The 17,418-nt window shown below is 46.2% G+C and overlaps 1 protein-coding gene across 2 annotated transcripts in view; it reads left to right on the top strand.

The window, feature by feature from the left end:
- Positions 1-15,312: 15,312 nt before the first annotated feature.
- SNRNP48 (small nuclear ribonucleoprotein U11/U12 subunit 48) overlaps positions 15,313-17,418 on the top strand; it is a 7,941-nt gene continuing 5,835 nt past the window's right edge. For both annotated transcript variants that reach the window (XM_027889035.1, XM_027889034.1), the window contains exons 1-4: positions 15,313-15,369; positions 15,452-15,565; positions 15,664-15,724; positions 16,230-16,304. In XM_027889035.1, coding sequence (XP_027744836.1) covers positions 15,331-15,369; positions 15,452-15,565; positions 15,664-15,724; positions 16,230-16,304 — 289 coding nt within the window. In that variant the 5' untranslated portion in view covers positions 15,313-15,330. The remainder of the gene's footprint in view (positions 15,370-15,451; positions 15,566-15,663; positions 15,725-16,229; positions 16,305-17,418) is intronic.

Here is a 17,418-nt window from a genome sequence, read left to right as displayed (position 1 = left end):
GAATGAAGGCTGACTTGGAAGGGACAAAGAGAGTGAGCCAGTGGGGCTGGTGTCTTTCAGGGCTTTCAGTGGCAGCTGAAACCAAACTCCCAAACTGTTCAGCGGTGATGTTTATGGCCTACCCTTGTGGTCCTCCAGTTCACTCCTTTGTTGTGCTGCCTGTGTGAAAACTGTGCAACAAAATCCCACGAGAACCAGGAACACTTGTGTATTTTGGGACACAGAGGACACATGCACAAGAAACTTGCTTTCCCAGCTGTGTAGTCAGTTTATGACATGGAAGATCAGAGTAAGTCCTATTTATTGCTGCTGTTGTAGATAGCACCAACTAAAACAGCCCTTGGGAATCCCCATCTTTCATTGCTCAAAAGTCCACTCTGTCTAGTTCTTTTCTTACTCTTTTAAAAGAGAGTGCCTGGACATCCTTTCTCCCCCTTAAAAACCTTCACTGGAATAACTGGTATTTCCACTGTGCCAGTTATTTGGTGCAGGTATTGTGCAAAAATGAAAATGAGCTGTGTGGCATTTTTCATTAGTTCTGAATTTGGTGTAAAAATATGAAACATGAGGAGAGAAAAACAGTGTCTTCATTTGTGACAGGTTTTTGCTAATCTATAACATACTGTAGGGGTTTTTTGCTGCTCTAAAGGTGAGATGTAGCAATATATCTCAGAGCCCTGGACTCTGATTTTTTTTTTTTAACATTGGGTATCATAAGACTTCTTTAAAACTGAGTTGCTGCCAGCTAATCTAAATTGGGGCTGTCCTTTGAGGAAACCAATTCCCCAGCAAGTGTGGGTGTAGCCTGTTGAGGGATGGCAGTTCTTCCTCTCTGTCCATCTGCCAGCTGGCTCAGCCCACAATCTGCTTTATTTCCAGCTGGGAAATAAAGAGCTTCAATATAAGACAGCAAAATAGTTGAACATATTTTGAAATTGCTAAACCACTAAAGCAGCAATTTAGAAAAAGCCACCATACTGGCTATCACAGCTTAAAAAGAGCAAAAATTCTTTGTATGAGCCTTTGTGCTATTTACAGGTTAGATAAACAGTTATTCTATTTAATTTACCTTCCAACATGAAAAGCACACAAAGCAACCCATTTAGCAGCTTAAACCTATGTGTACCCAAAAGAAAAGGAATAAAGAGTTCAAGTATGCATAATGAACAGAAGAATAGCCTGTTCCTTCATGGTCTTTTCATACAAGTTTGGGTATAATACCAATCCATTTCCTCTGAGAAACCTATCTACTGCAACTTACTTTGTACTACACGGTGATATGTTGTATCTCATTCTTTCTATGCATGTATATATGAAAGAATTTTTTTTTCTCATTCGCACATTGACTTTTTCTTAACTTGGAAGTTATTTGTACTGCTACATATATAGAAGACAAGATCTGAGTACTACTTGTACTGTGTAATATTTTGCCTCCTCCTCTGTCTGCTCTTCTCCTTACCACAAGCCTGTCCACCCTGATGTGTGCAACAGCAGTGGTGCTTGCCAAGTCTCATATTTTCTACCAAAATATCTCCTCTTCAGTGTGAGATGGACGAAGTGCTGTTCTGTGAGTGGCAGCAGGGGAGGAGTGACAGCACAGTAACTCAGTATGTAATGAAGAATCTGACTCATTTGCAAAAGTGATACAGATATTTATTGTCGGTAGTTAGATATGATACAGATATGTCGGTAGTTAGCGTTGAGCAAGAACTGAAGAAGTGTGCTTTCTTTATGGGTACTCATGGTGGTTTTACTCACAGCTGTGAAGGGAGGTGTAAACTACCCGCACCTGAAGCAATGTGCCCCAGGGGAGTCCCAGTCAGGTGAGACTGAATTCTCAACCCAGCTCTGCTGCCCAGCTGCATCACTACCTTCAGCACATCCTGCTGGCTCTCTGGCTTTGCTCTCCATTTCTCAAGCAAGATTAAATGCAATCAGATTTTCCTTCTTGCTACCAAGATTACAAGGGTAAAACTAAGCATATCTGTGAGGGCCTTGGGTGGCATGTTGTTAAGAAACCGTTTTGTTGGTTTTGTGGAAGTCTGTCTTTAGCAACACATGGTCAGGCCAGCACATCCCTGATCTCCCATGACCCTTCTCCATTAAGGAAACCAAGAGCATAATCTCATTAACTAATCCATGTTGCTGCCTCTTTGCTAGTGGTATTTTGGAAAGGAGCAAGGAAACCTGTCATAGGGGAACACAGGAAAGACCCCGGCCATCACTGCCTACACAGAGGAGCAGCACATTGATCTTCCTTACTGTCTGCAAATACCAGTGTGAAACAGAGAAAGGAGAACAGACAGTGGTTCAACACAAGCATGCTTTCCATGTAAAAAACCCCAAAACAGACAAACCACACAGGTGATTTAAAGTATTCCTTTTTTTTCCATGTAAGTTTATTCCCTGATGCTGCCCCCAGATTTCTATAAGACATTTTCTGGCACTGTACTTTTTCTTCCTCTCTTGGTATTTTTCTCTTGCACTTAAGGGATTCTCTGACCCCTCCCTTAACACAAGCATGATGATGCTGGTTACCTGGATAACACTGTTTTCTGAAGCTCAAACACAAAAGTACAAAGATACTGTGCTCTGACAACCAGCTAAAAGCAAAGGCTTGCACGTATAGCTTGAGTGCATGAAGCCTTGCTGTCCTGTCAACCTGCTGGCTGGTCATCTGCCTGGGCACAGGAATAAACATTTCTGTTATTAGTTTAGTATTGAGCTAAACTGTATTTACAGGGTTCTAGCACTGGGGTTTCCACAGCCTCTCTGACTTCAGTTTATTCCAGATCTCCTTCATTTTTGAAAGACAGTTCAATCTAGGCGTTTATCTCCAGCAGGGCTCTTGCAAATGCTCAACAGAACATAAGAAGTCCTTGCAGGATTACCTGTAGGTCTTGCTCCCTAGTCCCCCATCTACATGGCCCTGCACAGCGTTCACCTTATTTCACAGCAGTCTGTCAAAAGTTTGTGTTCAGTTCGTGGTCTGTAATCCCCAGACCCTGTTCTCCAACATTTCCTAGCTATTTGGTACTGATTTGTACTCATGAAATTGACTATTCCTGCCCAAGGGTAGTGCTTTGTACTTGTCTTGACAAAATTTCAGCCTCATTTTTTTGCTGTCTGTTCCTCCAATTTCTCAACTTCAATTTCTGCCTCTGGTATATTTGTGGGAAGGAGGTAAAACAGTGATATACTGAATATGGTCACAGTGACCTCATATCTTTGAGAAACTAGCAAAATGTTCAACGAGAGGAGAATTCAAGACTTGACATGTTGCACTGACTGCCCTACATTTCCTGTAGGAGGGAAAAGTAGTGACTACAAACTTCATCCATCAACACAATCAGTCATAGTTGAGCCCTGTTTTTATTCCTGGTTGCCCATGCAGCCCAAAGCTCTTCCAAGGATCTCAGAACACAAGGATTTGGTGTGCTGCACCCAGATGTGCTCCAGCTTGTGCTGCCAGCATGTGTCTCTTCCCATTGATCTGAAGTCACTGGAACTACAAAGTCAGGTCTTCTTGAAGCTAAGTGTGCATTTACTGCTTTGCTGGATCAGGGCCTTAATCTTTAGAAGAGGTGTCAATACGGGAATAAAAATCAGATTAACTGCAACCAGATTTTCCTGTCTTCTGGTAGGAAGGATAAAGCATTTCTTGGTTTCACATCTGTGCTGACAGATCAAAATAGTATGTTATAAAAGTTTATTATTGCTGCTTGAACAGCAATGCATGCATTTCATAAAGGCACTAATGGCAAATAATCAGAATAAGGAGGTTGTACTATTTAGTCTTGCTTTTAGTAGAAACATTGTCTCATTTACAGGCAGATTGGAATTTGTTAATGATTCCAGTATTTAGCAGCAGCTATTTTTGCCCATTTGTTAGGAAGCCTCTAATAGCTTAGTCCAGTTGAGCTCATTTCATAGCTTCCCCTGACTGCGGGACCATCTGTTATCCACCTTACTTTTTTTTTCTTTCTCTGATTCGTTTCACACAGGCCCTTTAGTTCATTTTCAATTAGGGTAGTTTGGAGAAAATCATACTCTATTCTGCAGTTGTGGTGTGTGTGTGTATGTGTGTTGTGCCTGCCCCAGTGCCCACCCTTCCCCCTCAATTAAATGGAAAACATCCCGTGATGACAACTGTTGTTGAATTTACCAGGCTTGGTGGAAAAAGAGGGGGATTTTCTTCAGAACTGGTACATTTCGGCAAGTAAGCCTATAAAACCTGCAGGAGAGAGTAGTGAAAACATCTAAAAATAGAAAAAGTAACAGAAAAAAAAGTGCTAGAAATATTGAGACTTTCTTTACTCATACTGTTGACCTTTTATGAATATATGTGCATATATTCATAATATATATGTATATATAAACACTCTTGACCTTTTAAATCTATACATAAATAATACATAATTTATAATTATACATTAGACATGTGTGTGTAATATTTAAAATATCTATCTTGCTTCCTTGGGGATTTTCTCTTTAATTTAAAAATTTCTGGCTTCCAACTTGTACAGGTCATGAACGAGGCTGGAGAAGTATAGGGGAAATGAAGAGATATTAGAAAATTCCTAGGAGCCTCTTGAAAATACCTCTAGACAGATGAGCCTGGAGGCCTGTTTTGCTTCTGGAAATTGTGTTGTGGTTTGGGTTTTTTTTAATAATTTCAGGCTCTGAGCAAGAGTTGGAGAATGCTGGACTGGGGAATTGCTGTTGTGGAGAAGATTTTTAGAAGCAATAGTTCAGAAACAGGAGGGCAATGTCAAGCTTGAAGGAGCCTTGTCCCACATCTATTGTCATTTTGTCATAATGAACAGAGTCCTGTGAAATCCTCAGGACTTTAAACAATTCTCGTTTCAAACTGGGCAGGCGGGATGGCAATCAAGGTATATCTGACAAGTTCTAATATCATTGGTGTTGTTTGCAACAGTGTTGCAACAGGCTGGACCACTGATAAGCAGAGCAGCAATGCTAATCGGAGATGTAAATTTTCAAAGCTCAAAGTCCACTCACCGGCTGCAGGAAACAGGGTTTTTGCAGAATTGCTCATGGCAAGTTACTGCTGCGGGGTTTGCCTTAGCACAATTGTTCTGCCTGTCTTGTGATGCCTTCAGTCTGAGTCTGGCACGAGCTTTTCCAGTTGAACTCTTCTTTTATCTCTATTTCATAGCCCCGGAGAGGAAAAAGGAAGGTAAAATGCAAATGTCAGCCTAGAAGCATTTCCATTTTGGCTGGGAGCAGCCAGGGAGCCCCTTGGCAGAGGGCCTAGGAAAGTAGATCTGTCTCCCCTGCCCAGACTCTTGCAGCTGGACTGCAGCCCTGGCCTCTGCTGTCCTGGAGCCTGTGTGTGGCTCCCCGGATGGTGGAGAATGAGAGAGAAAACTGAGGTGCTGGTGGGGCAGGGAAGATTCCCAGGGTCCCTCGTGGGGTTGGGGAAGAAAACCCCCAAATAAAATGGGGAAAAGGCAGGGTGAAGGACGTGCTCCAGGTTTATGATGGCAGGAGTGTGAGGGCTTCCCCTGGTGATGTAGAGACACCATTCTGCTCTAGGAGCTGCTAAGGAAAGGGTTTGTGCAACCGTCTCAGTACTGAAATATCACTGCATCCGTCTTGTTATGCCTTTCCGAGGCAGCGAGGCGTAAGATTCCGTATCGCTGCCAGCAGCAGGCGTGGATGCGACAAGGAAGAGCCGTGGATGGTTGTTTGGGAACCACGAGCCCTCGGCGTTCCCGGCGCCGGTGGCCGGTGTGTGCGGCTTCGCTGCGGTTTCTGTAGCCCCACCTGGTGTCGGGCCGTGGCAAGGGAAGCGCTTCCAAAGCCTCCCGCTGCTCTTTCCCTCTCTGTTTCACACAAACTGCTTCCCCGTGAGGGCCTCCCCAGGTGCCTGGCGGGTACCACCGCCTGCTGCCCGGGGCGGCTTTGCTGCTTTCCAGGAGCAGAGTTGGTACCTGACACTTTTTAGCTTTGCAGCTGCTGTAAGAAATAAATGAAACGGTTTTATTACAAGCAGAGTTTCCATGATTGCCTCGTGATGAGGAGTTTGTGATCAGGGGTGTTCTGCAGTTGCCTATGGCTGCAGTTCTGTTGCAGCTGTGACCTGTTAGTAGCTGTGATCATGTTACTATTGCTTACTATTGCTGTGTAGAGGCGAACTGGGATGCCTGTAAGACAATGAGACCAGCCAGGGCCCATTGCCAAGGGACCACGCGGCCGGGACAGGGAAACAATCTAATAGGTTGGTTAAAACGACCAATGGACTGTAAAAGAGAAGTGTGAGCCCGCCCTGAGAGACCCAATCGGGCTCAAGAAAAGGCTATATTGCCTTTTAGGGAAGAAAGGGAGCAGAGCTGAGCATAGGAGGGACAAGGGAACAGTTATGCAAATCGAGAGACCTTAAAAGAACTGCCCCCCCACATCTCGGGTGTGCTCTCAGGCCCTGGCACGAGGCAAACCTGACCGCACCCAGCGCGCGCTGAAAATAAAGTTCTTTGTTTCACTTAATTTGGCCGTCTACGAAATTTTAATTTGAGATATTTCTCACAGCTGCCATGGGTAGCGGGGATTTCTAAGAAAGGATCGATTGGCATTTGGCTCTAACACCAAGTATCACTTCCTGCGGTAAACTGGTGATGGCCTTCTCATTCATCAGTGTGACCAGGCCGTGAGCAGTGACAAACCCCAGGTGCCACCCGAAGCGTGCTCCTGCACTGCTGGGTCATATGGTAAAACAAACACCGACACAGCTATTCAAGCTTGTGTTCTGTGGGCAAGAGCAGCTAAATGCTTCTTTTAGTAACCATGCGTTTACAACTTCCTGCACTGCTGCCCCTGCAGATCTCAAGCTGAGGAGACAGGAGGTAGCCAGGGAGCTCTTTACATGCCACCCTGCAAGCTGCTGCCTGGGCTATTGCACCTGAGCAACCCAATGAGGAGTCAGGGGAAGCTAAGGTATCAGGAAATGGGATCCTGAATCTTCAGCTCTGGGGTTTATGTCTGCAACCAAAAAATAAAGTCTGGTTTGCAGGATCTTGCATTTTTCAGTGGTGGAGAGTAGCAGTTGCTTTTTTCCGACACTGAGTGAGGAACTTGAAGAGCAGCGACAATGCTACAATACCTTGCACAAGTATCTGCTAAATCAGTGTTTCTACCTGACTCCTCATCTGGTTTCCTGTGTAGCCACCTACAGACTAGGAAAGGCAAGGCTGAGTTTAGGTATTCTAAATTCCCTGGCTGCATCTCTATTACTGTAAGATGTGTAAATATCCTTCCTCTCACTTTAGCAGGTCAGGTTTGGGATGCAAGATACAGCTACCAAAACAGCTCCAAATTCCCCAGAGGCAGACATGGAAATTCTAAGAGGCAGCCCTTTCAGCGGTAGGCTCTTGCTTATCCTGTTTCTAATCACGGCCACACTCGTTAAGACTCTGCTGATGCAGACAGGAATAGACCAGAGTAATCCTGGTGACCGGCAGCCTTACAGAGAGTTCTGTAATTCACGACCATGTGTGTGACTTCTTAATTCAGCTCATTCTGCCTGGGCGTTGCCTTGTACAATATGTACAGGTACTATCTGCTGCTCAGCCACCAAGGCATTGCTCTCCACGTGTGCTGCAGGCGTGAGAGGCATCAGCTCTGCCTGTGGACCCTCAGAAACAAATCTGGCTTTTTCTACATTTGAGTTTGCAGCTTAAATAATGTAGTTTTAAAACAGACTGTGTGTATGTATTAGATGGATTCTGGACTGATTATTGACATGCTTTGGCTTTGCTAACAGCTTTTTGCTGATGTGAATGGAGCTGTTTGCCCTAAGATATGTCCTATTAGTGCTTCTATATTGCTTCTGCTGTAGTGGGCGAGAGATAGATCTGAGGCGAGACACTTCACTACACAGTACATTTGACAAGCATGAAAAACAGCCCATGCAAAGTTCTGCCTAAGTGTCTGGAAAGTGGAATAAACAACCATTCAAAGAAAATAACCTAATACTTCATGCACACTTGCAGGGGAGCGCCTGCTGGGGTGCTGTGTGCACTGGGAGGAAAGATGAACCTGGTGAAGTGAGTGAGGGTGGGTGCTTTTCCTTTTCACCAGTCAGGTCACTGCTTGCTTTGCAAGGCTGTGCCTTGCGAGAGACAAAGCCTGCGCTAGGGGGCAGGCAGCGGGATGGTTCAGGTCCGCAAACATAATGACAGGCTGAGCAAAATGATTTACAGTGAAGGTTTTGGGTACTGTTGAACAGTCATAAAAATGTGGAATTGTGCAGCTTCTGACATTTTGCGTGGGGATGACTGCAAATCTATAAGTCTGACTGGGGAGGAAATGGGGGAAAGCCTGCAAAGAAGTAACAGAGGATGGAAAGAAGTCTGCACCAAGGAACAAGTGGATGTGGATACCACAATGCCTGGGGTGAGTGCAGTATTTGAACTGTAAACTTGTTAAGTCAAGAGAAACTGGCCAAGAGGTGGAATTTGACATTGTAATTCAGGCATTCACAAGTGCTTGAGGGCAATTTCTGACCACAAGCAAGAAGCACTTTTGTTCAGTGTCTCAGATCAGAGATTGAGCTTCCAAATGTGATAACATTGGGATACAAGAACTTGAGGTGATGAAATCTTATCACTGATGAGCTCAGCAAATACAGTGATCTTGAATTATGAGTCCCTGTGAGAGCTAAAGCCACCACGTTTTCCCCATTAGCAATTATTGAGTGGGATGTTCATTTCTCCCCCACACTTGCTTTCTCTTTTTCCCCGCCCCCACATGCTTGAGAAGCTGGAGTGTGTGACCATCTGAGCATATGCCAATCTCTTCAAAGATTCTTTGTAATCCCCTGTGCTAATCCTCTTGCAAGAGGAAGGATGCTTGTAGGCAGCACTTGCAAATCCACACCCAGAATATTAAGCTTGTTATAACACCTGGCCTGTCCTTTTATCTCCTGACTCGTTTCCAAGGAAATTGTTATAAGTTTCTCCTTCCTTTAAAATATCGCTTCAGGTAAAAGTAATATTTATTGTTTTATACATGTTTATGAGAAGAAATGGTAACACCTAGGGACAGCTATCATTATTCACTGCACTAATAGTGCTGAACACAATTGGCCACATTTTCCAAATGACCTCTAGGGCTGCACAAGTCTGCAGATACAGCAAAAGTAAGCAGCTTGATCCATGTGTCTGGACATCAACTGCTGGACCCATGCCAAGGATCCCCTTTGGGGGGATACTCGAGGCCCCCAATAGAAGAGCTGAAGTTCCCTGTACCAGCACAAAATGGGGCAAACTTAAGATGTGCCCATTTGACAAATGCAAGGGGAACTTAAGCACCAGCTGAAACGCAGTTAACACATGGCTTCTGTGTTGTTCCAAAGCTTTCAAAGTGGTTTAAGTGCTGAGAGCACTGTAAGGTCTGTGCTGTTTCCTCCCCCTGTTACCTTGCCTTGTGTGGGAGTTCATCCACACTATGGAAAGGCTCCAGTGCAGTGATGCTGGCTCTCCTGGTGATGTGCTTCAGAGTTTGCTGGTGGCACAAAGGGAGGGATGATGTCCCTCCTGGAAGGCACTTCCATGTGTTCCATGGGTTGGGTGGAAAGGAAGGGGATAGGCTACTCCAGCTGATGTTTTGCGGTTGATCAGCTGTGGTGGTTCCCTGTGCTCAGGAAATACGATCCTATTAATGCACAGCAGGCAAGGGCAAAGGCCTGGTAGAAAGCTGGGACAGCAACACAGGGAGCAGCATTCAGCTACTTCTGTAGCCTTAGATGTGTTGATGCATTCAAAGAATGTAATTTGGGTAATACCTTTCAGCCACAGAACACATTAACAAACAATGCATTGGCACTTACTCTGGTAAGTGGCAGTAAAACACATATTTTTGAAGGTGGCCACATGTTACTGTTCCTCTGCTGTCCTCTGCCCATGGGACACTGAGACCATGCTCTCAGATCTTCCCAGAGAGCATCACTGGGAAGTGATCATTCATATTGAACACAGACAGCACCTTGATTTGAAATCCTGTTTTATGAATTGTCAAAGGAGGCCCTGCTCCAGCCTTCCTCACATCTCTCCCAAACCCACTACACCTGCCCTCATGGCAATGCCTTTGGGGCTGCCACCTGAGGCCATGTGCAGCCAGATTACATGCTGGTATTGCCAGAAGGGGTGTGTGTTTATATGACTATGCCTGATGTGAGGCTGCCTCTTCATTGGCATCAGCTGGCTGACCCTGACGGTGGCTTTGCAACCCCGGTCAGTGGAACACAGCAGCTCACAGTGTGACGTGGGGCTCTGGGCAGCACAGGAGCTCCCTGCTGAGCAAGAAAGTAAGGCAACAGCCTCATGTCAGGCACAGAGCTGTAAAGACTCTCCAAGAAGACTGACCCACAGAACAACCAAGCAGATAAGTACATTCTTATCTCTTAATTTCAAGCAGACATCAATTGGATGTCAATAGCATGCTTTTAAAAGAAAACCACAGGCTCTCCGTGCTTCCTGGTAAAGAGCACAAGGAGCCCTGTGCTGGAAGGGTCTCCACACCAGTGGCAAGTAGGGCACTCGCCCAGCTAACCACAAGCAGAGGCCAAGTCACTTGCCAGAAGTTACCAGTTTCCACAGTTATGGCCACATTTTCATGTAGCTGGTTTCCTTCTCAGCAGTATTTATGACAGAACGTATGGAAGAGGCTCTCATTTTTCACAGCGACTATGCTTAATCACAATGGGTGTTAATGAATGAAAAATTAATAATTAAATAATAATGCCCACCAGGCCATTAACAACTTAGGAGGAAAAGGCAGGAAAGGAACCTTGGCTCTGAGCAGGCAACAGGTATGGAAAGCTCACAAAAGGGAAGGGCAGAGGAGGGAGCAGGCCAAGGATCAAGAATTGCTGTGCAGCAACTGTGAAGGGGCTAGGGCTTAAAGAGTAAAACCCATGCAGGCTCCAAAACACATATATTAGAACTTTGGTGTGCAAAAGGGCATTGGATTTACTTCTGGATGTTTAACAGTGAATTTGCGCCTCCATCAAGTGAGAACACCATGCTTTATCTTGAAAGATAAGGATGATACCATCCTGATAAACTGATCTAAATCTGATGAATCCATGAGAGATCACATGGAGATAGAGAAAGAGGAATCAATAAAGCATTAATAGGTGCTAGAGTTGCCGCCTGTAAATCGATTTGGAATTGTCTGGTGCACTGCTCTTTGTAAAATACACGTTAGTCTGTAATTGTGAACTAGACTAAGTCACAAAGGAATAAGCATCAAGATCCAGGAGCCAAGGACTTGCAGCATGCTCTGAGTGGTATGCAGCTGAAGGAATAAATCAGTTGTGTTACCCTAGCTGAGAAACCAGTGAGGTCTGAGCATTCTCTGACTTCTCTGGTTGCCATCAGCACCTGTACTGCTCCACACTGGCACTTCAGCATGAGCTGGGATGGCAACAAAACCAGAACTCAGACACTGTGGTCAGGCATCTGGTGAAGAGGATTTTGCAAAATCTGCCTATGTCATAGAGGATATCTCAATAAATTGATTCATACATGCTAGAGAAATTCAGCACATGTCCCTCTAGATTACAAAGCTGATTCATTTGGATTTATGCTACAGATTTGGAGTGTGGTGTCTCAGCTAAAGTGTAAGATAGAAGGGAGAAATAGCAACAATGACAAAACAAATTTAAATTCACGCGTCTGTGTGCTTCATCTTTACAAAATCTCCCCCCAGTTCAGTCGCTTTTGCTGAGCGACACCCATACTACCAGCCTGGATACCACAATCCTTCGCTGGAGAAAAAGAGTTTGACACATGGGCTCTATGGGCAAGGGAGAAGAGGTGCCATCACTAGAAAGGCAAACTTCCAGAGCTGCTCTCAGATGATGCAGTCGATCTTACCATCAGGGTGCTGGGACCCTTCATGTCCCTATTCAACACCACCTATTCCTGCAGTCCAGTGGGTGAGTGTTAATGAAGCAGCTGCAGTTTAAGCTGCCCTAGGGATGAGGCAGTTTCTGCATGGTATGTGCCCTGGGAGAGCAATTCCCTGTTGCAGGACAGCTTGTGGTCTGCCAGGTGCTGGCTGCTTACTCCATACCCTTTGCGGAGATCTTGGCTGTAACTTCACCAAACATGTTGATGTGGAACCAGCAAAAATCTGTCACAGTTGCGGGTCAAAAGCTGTCTTTTCTAGCTGCCAGGCTTGCATGGACTGTCTGAGGCCATAAGCCAGGCTCCTTCCATTTTGGCTTTTGGATAGTTTCACTTCATCCTTCAGCTTGCTTTCCCTTGCTCCCTGGCCCTTTCCTCATCCAGAAATCTCCATGCTGAATGTGGTAAGGATTGTTGAAAAAGCTGTTATAAAGCTTATTTGATTTCTCTGCCTTTACCAGAGGCATGTTTTAAAGAAATAATAATTTGAGCTTTCACATTTTTTCCTCATTTCCAGGGGGAGCTGTGACCACAATACAACTACAACACTACAAGCAGTGTTTTGCATCTAAGGAATAGAAGGAATGCTAAATGTGAAAACTGTCTTTCTTCCATGTTAGAGAAAAATAATTTTATTCAAGGAGTCAATATATTTCTAAATAAATAATTGGCTGCAGAAAACCTGCAAGATTTTGTTATCAGTGAAGGAAAAAACAAACACAAGCAACGGGTGAGGGACATTTCTTCCTGAGTCAGCCATGTGGGAAAGGGTTTTGTTGCTCAGGATGAGCCTCCCACTCCTGTTGCATTACCTGTTAAAAGGTTTGGACCTTAAGACCAGTGTGATTTTAGAATGGTTTCAACCTGGCACTCTTGGGGGTACCAAGAGGCTTTGCTGGGATGGGATCACTCAACCTGTGTTAAGGTACCTGTCCCTGGGTATGGTCCTAAGCTAGGTGGTTCCTGATGTGCCAACAGTTGGAGTATCTAGCAATATAAATTCCATCTGGAGGAGGGCACAAGGTCATATGTTTAAGGAGTTCTCCAGGAGTACTGTATGATCTAATGTTGGCATAATGTATAAAATAATTCCCTGTTGTACCTTCTGCTTTTCCCACAGTTCAGGACTGTCCTGCTGTACTGTGAGGGTATTTGGGGCTGGTTTCCAGAGACTTTCGTTAGAGATCAATATTGTCCAGAAAGAGCATCTACAAGAAGACCAGACTACTGGCATGCTCAGCATTGCAGCTCATGCTCAAGCACCCCCACTCTGGGAAGATACAGCCAGGCAGCAGTCATGCCTAGGGAAATGCAGCTGTGGAGCCTCCTTTCTCCTTCCCAGAAGGGACCATGGAGACTGAGATGTGATAAACTTACATTATTAACTATGTTGTTTGATGACAAGACCGTTGGGCTGCAGCCACTACAGGGCTAGGGTACAGGAGAAGAGGGTATGCCACAGACTGCAGATAACCAGCTGGGAAAGACTGTTGGTAGCTGGTAGCTGAAAAACTGTGGTAATTTTGAATCATTGAAAATGTCATTGTTTAACAAAGAAAAACATCTGGTTTTTATCAATTGGACTTACAAGTAAACAAAATCAAATTGTTGTTTATTCTTTACTCTTAAAAAAAAAATCTGCTTGGATACTTTGTTGAGCCTGACTTTAATAATTTTGGAAGAAACAGTAGAACAATTTTGCAGAGCTGTTCTTATTACTCTTTGGATAAAATATGCTAATGTTACTCCAATAGGTCATATATGTAAATGCAAGGGCAGCTGGGAAGTCTTCACTACTAGTATCCTCTATCATGTGAAGTCAGAGAGAAACTCAGGAAGACATAGCTAGAGACAGCAAATCTCTCAAAGAGCTAAAATCCCAACTCAGTTTCAAATTCACTGTGCTGGAAAGAGCTGTAATCTGCTAAAGAAAGCAGATGTACAGAGTCATTCTGGCAGTTACATCTGTCATGCTGCCTCTCCCTCACCCTGCCTTGATAGACCCACTCTTCCTTCTAGGCATACGTGTGCTTTGCTCATAGACAACAAAAATAGGCAAGCACAAACGTCAATCATGTGAAATTTATTCCTTAAGATAGTCCTTCTTTCAGCTCCCTGCGTCACAGTTTTATTGAGTCCTAATGCTCCCTCAGCCTCTAGGGAAAATGCTCTCAGAATTACGGCCAAGTAAGGGGCACGGTCCCTGGGGTCTGGGGTCTGCAGCAGCCACGCAGCTCCCCCCCACCGACACCACGCCTGTGCTCCACAAAGGCAGAAACACATCCTGGTTCTGCACTGCACAGCGTGCTCCTTAGGGATCCCTTCACGTAGCCCGAGGCAGGGGGCTGCTGGGGAGGCCTCCGCCTAGCACCGCATTCGTCGTGCTGCAGGAGGGACTCGGTCATGAGGGGTTCGATTTGGCGTCGGCAGGGGCCGAAGCTCCTCCTGCCCCGCCGCTATCAGGGGCAGCGCTCTGGGTGCTCCGGGGCGCCCGAGCGGGCACGATCTGCGCTCGGGAGAGAAACCCTTACTAAAGCCGGGGTGCACGTCAGGGCTGAGAGTTGTGAAAAGAGAGCCGGCTGCCCCTGCTGCCCCCTCAGAGACAGGTCGAGACTCCGCAACCCCATTTCGGGGGGCCGAGCGCGGCCCCTCCCGGGCCCCACTGCGCCCTCCCGCCGGCAGGCGGCGCCCGCCCGCCGTGTCCTCCTAATGCCGGTGCCAGTACACGCACTACGCCTGCATTTTATGCCCTTAGGGAGCTGGGCGGCTAACCGATCATCAGGCCGTAACGTTGTTTATACATTTTTAAAACAAACACAGGCATCAGCACTCACTGTTTGCAAATTACGTAACTTTTCTACTAATCACCAGTCAACCCCCTCTTTGCGAGTTACATCTCTCCCTTCCCGTGCCAGTTAGTCCGCAGGCGCAGTTTCCCCTCCGTTTGGGTCCAGGTTCCGTTCTGACCACGTGGTCGCGATCGCCCACTGCCGGAACTGCCATTCCCGCACTTCCTGCTCAGTCCTGCTGGCTTCGGTCCTGGTGCTCCATGCAGCCCATCCACCTTGGGATGGTCTTCCCTCTTCCTTAAAACAAAAGACTAGCCAAGCATACGATGCTGAAAACGCAGCTGCTTAAACTTAACTGTCCAGCTACTAGCTGCTGAATAATTTAAAACAAACAAACAAAAAACAAAACAAAACAAAACCCCTCTTCAAATTCTAAGGGGATTCGGTCACCCCCCGCCCCGGCTCTTCCTCGGGTTTCCCGCCGCCTCCCCGTGCCAGGAAGCAGCACCTCCGCAGCCCGCCCGTTCCCTGTACCAGGAGCGCCCTCGGTGAACGTGGCTCCGGCTCCGCCCCCGCCGCGGTCACGGGGCCGCCCCAGCGGCAAAGCGATGGCGGCGCCCAGCGCCGTGTGGCTCGGCGGGGACTCGGTGAGGCGACGGGGGCTCGGCGGTGGGCGGCGGTGCGGGCCTGACCTGACCTGACCTGACCTGACCTGTGTCCCGTCGGCAGGTGGAGTGGGTGCTGTGTCCCTACGACGCCCATCACCGCGTCCCCCGCGCGTCGCTGGAGAGGCACGCGGCGTCCTGCCGGCTCCGCAAGATGGGATACTCCGCCGAGGAGGAGGTGGGAGCCGGGCGCGGGAAGGCGGACGCGGGGCTGGCGCTGCTGCCCTGGGGTACCGCCTGCCTGGCTGGCCTTAACCGAGCCCTCTGGTCCCGCAGGCCGAGATGTACGACTCCAGCTTTTTCTACGAAAAGGCGAAGGTTCCCACCATCGCCATGGGTGAGCGCCAGGGGGGGGGCTTCGGCTGGCGGGGCGTCACACACAGCTAGGGGTGAGGGGAGACCCTGGGAGGGCACGGAGCATGAGGAGACCCCATGGGGCAGAGGCCCTCACGGTAGCACATCCCACTGCCTTGTCAGCTGTAAGCTCTCCAAGGTCTTCTGAAAACCCTGAGCGTTCCCATCAGGAGGTTTATTTTCTCAGATTGTAATTTGTTATTTGCTTCAATTTACCTTCTTCATGCTTCTGTCACTGTATAATTCTACTCCGTATCCCTATAGCCCAGAAATGCTTCTTTCTTCCCCTTTTTTTTTCTGTCCTCATTTCAATGTGGAATACATTAGAATTGTATTTTTAGTTCGGATGTTGCCTTATACATCAGTAAAACTATGATGTTCTGTACCATACCATAACTCTCATGATAGAGTTTGGGGAATAAAGACTGACATGATCAAGTGCTCAAGAATTTGAGGTGAAGGTTGATTTTTTTTTTCTCTGCCTGTAGATAAAGATCTACAGTTTCACATTGTTAAGCAGGCTAGAGCTCAAAGCACCAAGGAAGGCACAGGCTTCAGTGAAGGTAAGTAGTAAGCAGATACTGAGACAACAAGAGCTGCTGTTGTGTCCCTCCTTGTAGCTTCCTTCATTCCACTATGAACTGCTGTGAGGAATTTAATTTTATTTATTTTTAGTACTCCTTCCCTTGTGTACCTTGGAGTATAACTGCTTTCCATCTTTGGGCTAGATGGATAGGAGATAAAGAGAATTTGAGTCTGTTGTGCTCACACCTCTAGTTATCTTCAGGACTGTAAAATCAACACTGCAAAATTCAGGAGTTTCTTAAAGGATTAGTCCTTTGCTCTCATCCCACTACCTATGCTTTACTTTCTGCCTGCATTTCCTTCTGTTCCTTGTGGCCCAGTCTCTTCTAATGGTGCCTCCAGCCTTGTTCTTCATGTAACATTTTGTTTAGGGATTAATTGGTAGATGTGAGCCGTGTGGGCTTGTCCACAGATCTGGCCGCTCCTCAGATCAAAAAGCAAAAAACAACATGCATAGGTTGGACTGTTTCAAGACTGCCCTAAGAAGCTGTATAAGAACTATGCTGACACATCTGCAAATGTGATGTTGTCCTTTGCCACCTCTCCAAGCTCTTTAGTTCCTTTACATTTTATTTTTTGGTGGGTTTTGTGACTAGCCTGGGGACCAGCTTAAGACTTAGAGAGTCTTCAAGAGTTCAGGCCAAGACAAAGCAGAGAAGTAAGGCTACCTACAGAAACTGTAGAGCTGCAGTGTATGGTTGAGAAATTACTGCAACACCTAAAAAAAATAAATCATTTCCTCTCTGTAGACTTTAGTTTGTTAAAGGAAAAGTGCATTTGTTCAGCTTTCCTGACAGGGAAATACAGCAATGCTTGCTCAGGCATAGTCTTTCATCTTGTCTTTGTTTCTCTGGCATAGCAAATGGCTTAATGGACGGTTGCCTGGGAAGGAGCTTTCGTGGGATGGGCACTGTATTTGGAGCACACCGGGTGCATTTCCTCTGGAGGGAAATGGTAGCTCATTAATTTGACACAAACACATCCAACTAGAGAACAGACAGGCCCTCTGTGAAGTGGTTCATTGCAAAGATACACCAGTGAGCCACTAGATGCCAGTGTTTGCTGTCCCGTTTTCTCTGCAAGCTTGCTTTT

This window comes from Empidonax traillii, unplaced genomic scaffold (assembly GCF_003031625.1).
Source record: "Empidonax traillii isolate 1590-97213 ecotype Southwest subspecies unplaced genomic scaffold, ASM303162v1 scaffold249:size1902748, whole genome shotgun sequence".
NCBI lineage: Eukaryota > Metazoa > Chordata > Aves > Passeriformes > Tyrannidae > Empidonax > Empidonax traillii.
This window is presented reverse-complemented; position numbering and strand designations above follow the sequence as displayed.